The sequence below is a fragment of the Quercus lobata genome, chromosome 9, assembly GCF_001633185.2.
Source record: "Quercus lobata isolate SW786 chromosome 9, ValleyOak3.0 Primary Assembly, whole genome shotgun sequence".
Lineage (NCBI taxonomy): Eukaryota > Viridiplantae > Streptophyta > Magnoliopsida > Fagales > Fagaceae > Quercus > Quercus lobata.
In genome coordinates, this window is record NC_044912.1 from 14,911,413 (window position 1) to 14,921,069 (window position 9,657).

The 9,657-nt window shown below is 31.2% G+C and overlaps 1 protein-coding gene across 1 annotated transcript; it reads left to right on the forward strand.

The window, feature by feature from the left end:
- The first annotated feature begins 3,814 nt into the window (after positions 1-3,814).
- Positions 3,815-7,972, forward strand: LOC115960540 (F-box protein At4g00755-like). The gene is made up of 6 exons (XM_031079474.1): positions 3,815-3,925; positions 4,438-4,610; positions 5,953-6,366; positions 6,495-6,673; positions 7,098-7,216; positions 7,331-7,972. The coding sequence occupies exons 2-6, from the start codon at positions 4,475-4,477 to the stop codon at positions 7,578-7,580; spliced, it is 1,098 nt and encodes a 365-aa protein (XP_030935334.1). The 5' UTR covers positions 3,815-3,925; positions 4,438-4,474; the 3' UTR covers positions 7,581-7,972.
- The last annotated feature ends 1,685 nt before the right edge of the window (positions 7,973-9,657 follow it).

Below are 9,657 nucleotides of genomic sequence, written 5' to 3' on the forward strand. Positions count from 1 at the left end.
TTTTAAATGGATAGAGTTTTATATTCAGAAATTTTAAAAAAAAAATGAAAAAGAAAAGAAAAAAGAATAGAGAATTATAGAGATCCTTGGACCCACAAAATATTTCGTTTGTCCCATCCCTGTTAACGGAAAATAAAGAAATAATTAATATGTTCAGGTTAATTATATATTTCATTTTGTTGTTACTATTACTATTTGTGGGGTCAAAAACTCCTTAAATAAAGCCCGAATACATATTTTAAGGCTCTAGTCATCACAATTAATTTAAAACAAAAGGGTAATTTATAGTGGGAGAACTAAACAAGTAAATTAATCCGAGTCTGAATGAACACTTTCCTGATTAATTGATACAAAATACTTTCTTGTTGAGGTTACTAGCACCCTCGGGCATATGCAATCACTCTCTACAAGTTCTTACACTCTCATTCCTAAAGTTTTCCAACCTCCTCTAAGTGTGAGAGAAAGTCCTATTTATACACACAGTCCATACCCTTGATAGTAGGTAGTGATGCTAGATGTTAGAAGATGTTTGTCTCATTAGGCATCTCCTCTCTCATTTTGACGATGAAAATGGACTTTTGGGTGTGTATAGTATTGTTCATGCTGGTCATTTAATATTAATTGCGACTTGTGTTAGGTGAGAACACTTAATTAATGCAGAGGTGACTATTACTTAGGTTGCAAGTCACCTTGTCTAATCCTATTATCCATCGAAAAACAAAGCTCAAAGTTTTGTTCTATTTGTATATATATTTTGAGATTTAGACTACATAGTACATACCCAAAAAAAAAAAAGTTTTGTTCCTTTTTTTCAATCTTTCCTTATTTTTCTTTTTCTTTTTTTCTTTTTTTTTTTGGGCTCTAAAAACTAAAAAGTAAAAACATGGTCCGTAGTGCATGACTAGGTAAATTGCTTATGGTCAAGAAAAAGAGGAATCTTTTTTTTTTCTTTATACCACAACACTATTTTTATTTTATTCTTTTAAAATAGCACAATTCTATTTCTAATATTTCAAATAACTGTAGAAAGAGATAAGATTGCGCATTTTATAATTTACCAAAAAAATTCCCAAAAAATAAATAAATTATCAAAAAGAAATTGAAGAATATATAGAGAAATAGAATGTTTAGTGTTGCCTCTTAATCTCATCCCTTGAACTACAATCCTAGTGCCGTCACACTATATGTGTATGGGTATTATTATATACACTATTTATAACACGTATCAATTTGTGTGAGGATAAACTCAAAATAACTTAGCCAAAAAAAGAGAGTCAAATGATGATTAATGATTCAAGCAATTTATTAGTTCATCCACAATAGTCCGGCTAAATAATCAAATCAAATTTTCATTTCAACCCTCCCTCCTCTCTCCTCCCCTCACACAAAAAAAATAAATAAATCTTATGACCAAATCCATTGAATTGTGCTGCTTAAGGCAATAGTTTAAGATTTCAGTCTTTGTTGATAAAACACATTTAAAAACAACATACTTTGTATAAGGTTTTTTTTTTTTTTTAAATAAAAAAATACAATTCTATAAGAATGATATGGCTTTTAGTATGAAGCTATAAGTTACTTAAAAAATTAATGCAAATGCCAAAGAGTTTTTTTTTTTTTTTTCCTTATGGGCTATGATTTACAAGTTTTAAAGTTTAAATTATCCTCAAATAGCATTTCTTGGAGTTTTCAATAAAAATGTCTAAGGTTCGAATCCCCCAACACTTAAAATGTATCAAAACAAGTAAAAGAAAAAATGGACATCCACTTTTCAAATAAAGTAAAAAATGAGTTTAAATTTGTATTAACATTATGTCTATAATCATTTCAAAGAGTAAGGACTTTATTTTAAATATTAAATTTTACTTATTCAGGATGATCAAGATTTTTGTAACTTAACTAGTACATCATGGTATTTCCAATTGATACATCTAGGTTATAAATTCTCCCTCCTCTATTGTAACTATCAAATTTATTAAACAAATAAAAAAGTAAGTGTGTGTGTGTGTAAAGCCAAAACTTAGAAAAAATCAAATTAGAATATAAATTGAATTTCAATTAGAGTCCAATTATGTGCCTTATGTCCCATTTAATTTTTAATTTTTTTGTCAAGTAAATTATTAAGTGTAAAAATCAAAAATTCTAAATCCAATTAGATTCTAAATTGAAATCCAATTTTGAACTACGTGTCCATCTAATTTTGTAATTTTTGTGATAAGTGTATTATTGGATTTAAAACCCAAGGATTGCATACCCAATTAGATTCTAAATTAAATTCTAATTATTATCTAATTTTGCACCACGTATCCTATCTTTATTCTAATTGTTATCTAATTTTGCACCACATATCCTATCTTTTTTTCTGTTTTCTTTTTTGGTTCTAAGTGAGTTAAAGTTGCGCAAAAGACCAAGAGTCTAATTAATATAGATAAACCATTAAAAACCCAATAAAGAAAAAAAAAATAGTAAACTCATGTGTATATCCACACAAAAAAAAAAAAAAAAAGTAAAACTCATGTATATATCTCTAACTTAAAAAATATGTAACTCTTACACTAGTTATAATTTGAACCCATATATGTATGAAATTGTGATTATTTTTAATTGTACCATGTATATACACAAGTTATACACTAGTCTATTTAATGTATCACGTGACTTTAAGAAAATATATATACATGTAAATAGTTTTATAAATTGCCGCGTAATTATAGGTTTGATGGAAATGGATGATATGGTCAATGTAAAGATAGAATCTAACTCTTTTTTTCTTTTGGAAACAAAAATGGAATTAAATTTGAATGACTGAAATGGAAATTTGAAATGTAAAGGGATAAAACATAAAAGTAAAGCGACCCTAAACTTTTAAAGGCTAAATATGTACTCTAGTATATAAATAAAATTTTATAAAAATTAAAAAAAAAAAAAAAAAAACCTTCCAAGCAAGGAAAAGATAGAATATTCCTTAAACATCATTCAATGTATCACATGACATTAAAAAATATAAATACATGTAAATGGTTTTATGAGTTGCCGCATAATAGGTTTGACAGAGATAAATGACATAATCAATATAAAAATGGAATTAAACGTTTAAAAAAAAATAGAATTAAATTTGAATGACTAAAATGTAAATTTAAAACATAAAAGGATAAAAGGAAAACAACCCCAAACTTTAAAGGCTAAAAATGTACTTTAGTAAATAAATAAAAATTAAAAAAAAACACACACACACACACACAAGTTCTAACCAAGGAAAAGATAGAATATTCCATAAACATCATTTTACTCCATTCATTTCTATTCCTTTCCCTCCACAAATTATTAATGAAATGGATGTGAAATACTAATTTTATCCTTACTTTAAGAAAAACAAATAAAAGATGAATGATATCATAATAAAATTATATATTTATTTCATTTCCCTTTCCATTCATCTATAAACTTCCAAACACACCATAGAAAAAAATCAAAATATATCATATATTCATTTCTTTTCATTCATTTATAAATTGGAAAGGCCTATTAAAAACGTAAACATCATCAAATTTTAATAATAATGAAATTTTTAAAAGATTATTCTAATAAAAGAATTACTACTAATTAAAAGTTTCTAACCTTTTATAAATAAACAATTATTATTATTCTTAATAAAATTACACTTGTATATTTTATCAAAAAAAAAAAAATTACACTTGTATATAAATATAACTATATATTAGCAACCAAAAAAAAACATTAACACTTGTGGTAAGTGTAACTCGAACATATATATGCTTTCCATACCTTTCACAGAACCGTGAGTCCAGTCGGTGGCTTCGAACATCTCTCTCTCTCTCTCTCTCTCTCTCTCTCTAGCTCTAAAGGGATTTTTTTTTTAAGCCTAGCTTTAGAGTTTAGATCCGTCTCTTCTCTGCTCAAAAAGGTAAATTCTTTTCTTTCTCTTCTATTGTACGTATGCAAATTCTTTTGTTTTAATTTCGTTATTATTAATGATTTGTCTTCTTGATAAATTTTACGTTGTTGATTATTTTTCTCTATCAATATTCTAAAGAATTGTTGCATTCAATAATCCATCCTATGATATAAATATTAGAGATTTTTTTTTTTTTAAATCTGTTTACTTTTACGGTTTTACCATTCGATTATCAATAATTTTGCTTCATGCCCACTTTATACTCTTTGGTTAATCACACGAAAAAACATGTCTTTGTTGAAAATAGTGAAAAAAAGATTGCAACTTTTATTGCTTTCTTCTATAAAAAGATGCAGAATTTTGTTTTTCGCTGGTAATCTGGTTGAATTTTAAGGAAAATGATATGTACTTCAATTCTCTGTAATACGCTAATTATTTCATGACAAGATGATAGAATTGGTGATTAATGTTACTATGATTGTAATTGTGGTTTTTTTTTTTTTTTTTTCAATGTTATTCAGGTTTCAATTTGTTAGGTGGGTTTCAATATATTTTAATATGCGTAGAATGGATAATAGAGGTGACTTCATACAAAGGCTTGGGCTTGACATTTCCATAAACATTCTCAACCTGCTGGATGACCCATCTGACCTTGTCCGCGCTTGTGCTGTTTCGCGTTCTTGGAGTCGATTTGGTAAGCTTATTGTGTTAAAAGAATCAAGTTGAGTTGGGTTTAGTTGTCTGTTGCTAGGGTGTTTATGTTTAATTAAGGAGGAAACATAGACTATAACTTCGGATAGAATAGGATGGTGGAAAGGAATGCATGTAGCTGACCTTGATTAGTCTTTTGAGGATCTATAATCGACCCCAGAATTTTGGGCCTAAGGCTTGGTTGTAGGATGTTTTTCATCTTGATTTAGTAGATTTTTGGTTTCTTATCTGCTTCTTATGTCTTTGGTTTCATTCTTTTTGATTGGGTAAGTTACACACACACACACCTAGTAACCTCACCCTACACGTCTCTCTTACAAGAAGAGGAGGGTTTACTTGAGCTAATATTAGTTCATTGGCTTGCTTTCATTGGAATTATCGACCATAAATTTCAGTTCCCGATGCTTTTTGACCGACATGGTTGGATGCCTGCTTCTAGGTACATGGTTTGTATATAGTTGCTTTTTTTTGGTGGGGGGGGGGGGGGTGGGGGTGAACATCATTGCAAATATTAAGTTTACCAATTTGAGAGTAGTGAACTATATATATATATATATATATATTTGATTATGTATCCCCAATGTGAATTTTCTTTTCCAACACATCTATCAAATTTAGTTACCTAAATAGGGAAGTTCATAATTTAGATTATACAGGGAAAGTTTTGACTTTAGTATGTGACCAATGCAAATTGGTCATAATTTCAGGTTTGCTGTATTTATAAAATTAAAAAAATGAATAAATAAAATAAAATAATCAATGTTTGCTGTAAATTTTTTTTGATAAGTAAAGAGAGAAGCAAAGATTTGCTGTAAATGACTAACTGATGCATTTCAGAGATATTATCACTAAGATTCTCCTCTGTGGCTCAAAGGCCATATTGCAGAACTGGCTCATCACTTTCCATCTAATTAACTTAAAAGTCTCTTATTAAAAGCAGCAAGGGGCATGGTACCTACATGGGTATTTATCTCATGGCAGTTGGCCTAGTTACTTTACTTTGAAAAAATAAATAAATAGGTAAAGGAAATTAATTTGAATATAAACATTTGTTTTTTTCTTCTTCTTGCTATAATTAATAAAGTGGAAAAAAAAAATTCAAATGCAAGTTAATTACCTCTTCACAACCTTGATTTCATTACAGAGCATATCAATCAATAGGAATAACATTTTGCATGTTAACTCAGAATTTCATTCGTATGACCTATCAATCAAATAGGAATGGCATTTAATTTCAAAAATTGATTAAAATCAGTATGCCATTGAACTATGTAATGTGCTGTTTTCTTGTGTGATACTGATGTGGTTTCTTAATCTTTGTGCAGTGATTGAAAACAGTCTTTGTAAGCAGCTTTGCTTGAAATTGTTTCCTGAACTATCTAGTGTTACACATGTTATTGAAGTGGAGAACTTGATAGAACCTGTGAAAGTCAGTGCTGGTGGTTCTCCAGAGTGGGAACGCCTTAAGAGGGATAATAGAGTATATGCCTTCTTTGCCCGAGGTCTTACACCTTTGATAAAAAAAGATTGCATAATAGAGCCCATTAGTGCATCAAGCACTGATAATTATCCTGATGAAAGCATACGGAATACCTTGGAACCGGAGGATGGAATTGAGTTCAGAGCTTCATACTGGTCGAGTAAAGGAAAAAGTGATCCCAACGTTCCTGAGATATTAACGTATAAGTTGGTTGCCCAATTGTGTGTTGTTACTGAAATCCAAGTTCAACCATTCCAAGGTTAATTCCAATGGCCTGTGGATTTGTTGTTCTCTATGATCTGGACTCTGAACATTTTTCTAACTGACAGATTTTTTTAATTTATTTTTATAAAAATAACTGACAGAGATAATATGTTTATGTATCAGCATATTTTCAGTATGGCTTCCCTATATATTCATCTAAGGCAGTTCGATTTAGACTGGGCTATTCCAGACATCCATTGGAATTGGACGATCACATCAGAGAGGATATGTTAATTCATCACCGATGGAGCGACAACGATTTTATCTGGACGTATACTTCACCAGAGTTTCCAGTGGCTCAGGTGAGTTGCACTGTTGCTTACATTGTTCGCACTGTTGCTTACATTGTTCAGTCTGAAAGGTGGAGGTGTTGGATTCAGAGGCATTTTCTTTTGGTTTACTTAACTCACCTAAACAAGAATTACTAAGCCTAGATAGAATTCACTTTTTGTAAGCACTGTTTCTTGCTTGCATTTATTATTATTATTTCTTTTCAATTCCAGAAATCTCAGACCTATCTGTTTTAATGCAAATATTGCTATTGAACCTTTGACCTGCGCCTACATTCATGGCTTTTCTATGGTATTTTGTATTCTAGTGAACTGGCTATATGCAATATGAAATGAATATTTATACTGGTAAGTTTCATAAGCAAGCGTATATATTTTGAGTTCCATAGGGCTCCAAGTTGGCTTAACAGGCCTGCTTGACTTCATGATGAAACAGGAGAACGAATTGCAAAAGTTCAAGTTACCAGAAGCTGTTCTTTGCATTGGAGGGATTTTGCAGGTCGAGCTATTGGGTCGGGTTCAGAGACAAGAAATGGATGGATTGTATTATATATGGTCAGTTTCTCACTGTTTCGAGGCTCCTTCAAAACTTGGTCCAAGGGACATGTTTTGCCTTTCTTTTGCATAATCAGGTTGTATTGCTTGTTTTCTTATCATGTTGGGATGCAGTGTCTCCCATGTTCAAGTTGTTGGACGACCACTCTCATCCCCATTTGATATTGATATGCTTGATTCCTCGGGAAAGTGCACCTTAAAATACAACCCCAAAACACCGTGTTGCCAGTCGGTAGCACAATTGCTGGAGGGAGAAGCAGATACACCTTCTCGCCTGCGTACATTCACTACAAGATTGTTGCAGCTGCTCGGGAATGGACCAGTTGGTAACAATGAATTAGACGAGGAGCCACCTGTCTTGTAGCAGCTGCTTGGGAATGCCATGCATTGGAGGAGGAGCCATCCGCCTAATACTACAACAACCAAGCCATGGACCCTAAATTTTGGGGTTGGCTATAGATCCTTAACAAGCTATTCACAGTTGGCCACAATGTATAATAAAAACTTATTTTTCTATTTTCCATTTATTTGTATCACTTATGTTAATCCAGGTGAACTGGATCTATCATGGATTCATCGCACTGCAACAGTGTTGATCGGTGATAACAATTGTGTTTATGCAAATTAGTGTCTTCAAAATCAAACAAGGGATTGGCTCAAGTATACTGGGTGGTCTTTGACCCGTTTGATCATGGTTGAATGTGCCCCAATTCGTAAACAGGATCTTGAGAAATTGTTTGCCTCAGGCATTTTTAACTTTTTTTTCCTCAATTGATTTTAAGAAAATGTGACAAAAGCCATGTTGATCAATATTAGTTCTTATTTAACCCATGTAGGAGCAAAAAGTTTAATATTTCTGAATGCTTTATATATATACACACACAGTTACACACATTTTTGTCTATTTTGGTACGAGTAAAATTTTAATACCTGGGTCGATCTTAGATTTTAGGATTGTAACCTATTCTTTTTTAGTTGGTTTCCAAAGCAGAAGTTAATTTTAATAATTTTGCTTTTTAAAGTTCTGAAATCGGTTTTTGCAAGATTTTTGGTATATACAATTTTCCCTGAGAAAAAGAACACATGATATACTTAACATTCCAGCTCCTTTTAAGGACCTATCGTTTTGAATGACAGCTTGTTTGGGACCCGGGGGCAAGCAGTGATATTCCAAGTCTCTAATAATACACCAAGGGCCTATGGCTTGTACGGGCCACCTAGATCCCACGATTAAAGAAATTTCAATTAATATGAATTTAATATTTTTGTTTGTTTGAACTCTTAGAAGACAAAGAATGTGATCATGTTCTAGCTCATCTTGTTCTTTCCCATTTGATTGATAATTGCAGGGTACTTCTCGACAGAATTCCTCAAACGAGTTTCAAGCATTGCTTACGAGAGGCTAACAAATGTGCTGATACTTTGACAAGAAGATGAGTGAAATTACTACCAAAATTAATGATTTGTTTAGATAAAGGGAGGAGCAATGGGGAGTGGAGTAAAGTTAGCTGAAAACTAGGCTAATTTCCAACAAACTCTACTCCCCCTGATTCCAATCTAACCATAAGTTCTTTTCTATTTTGCTCCTTTTGAGGTATAAATACTTCTAAACCTGGACGTTAAAGATTTCGATTCTTTTTAATTATCTTCCTTTTGATATATATATATATATATATAAATATATCTAAACATGGACGCTATTGCGTTAGCAATGCTACTGTTCTTTCCTTGCAATAATATTTCCTTCACTACGAAAAAGATAAAGTGATATCTAGACCAATATAAATTTATATGTGAAAATATTTATTAACATTTATTGACATAATAAGATATTATTTGCTTCTTCTTTTTTTAATACTGCCTGCAAAGTGCTATGACTATAACATTTTCACAACAAATTATAAGTAATTAATTATTATTGGTACTAATTTGATTCTACCATTAAAATTACTTTTTTACCCACTAATAATAACCTGTAATATTTTATTATATAAAATTTATTATGAAAATATTGTAAACAGAATATTTCCTTTTATGAATTGATATGTATATTACACATTTTATGAATTGATATGTATATTACAGAGACATGAGGTGGTATCGGGTGTATATAGGGAGACACTCAAAAGTATGTGAGTCCAATCATTGTGTGGGGCCACTTGCTGTAGGAGGCTACCCGTGAGCTGAAACACAAGATATTTTTTTACGCTGCTACTAATATGTTGTGTATGCATGTTCCCTTCCCTAGGCAATCAGTTGAGACACAGCCATTTTCAACAACAAAACAACTCTAATCAGACGATGGTGGCTCACCATCAACTACTCTAGCCTTTACTTTGCATAGAACTGCAGCAAAAGCACACTCATAAAGTCAGCGCAGTAATAGGCAACCTTGTAATCTTTGCTAAGCTACCTGAACAATGAACATGGTTGTCAAAGCA

Bases quoted from the DNA above. Each gene is read 5' to 3' on its own strand.
- LOC115960540 (XM_031079474.1), top strand. From the start codon at position 4,475: ATGCGTAGAATGGATAATAGAGGTGACTTCATACAAAGGCTTGGGCTT. The intron at 6,367-6,494 runs GTTAATTCCAAT...TTTATGTATCAG, and splicing joins CCAAGTTCAACCATTCCAAG to CATATTTTCAGTATGGCTTC. The intron at 6,674-7,097 runs GTGAGTTGCACT...ATGATGAAACAG, and splicing joins CAGAGTTTCCAGTGGCTCAG to GAGAACGAATTGCAAAAGTT.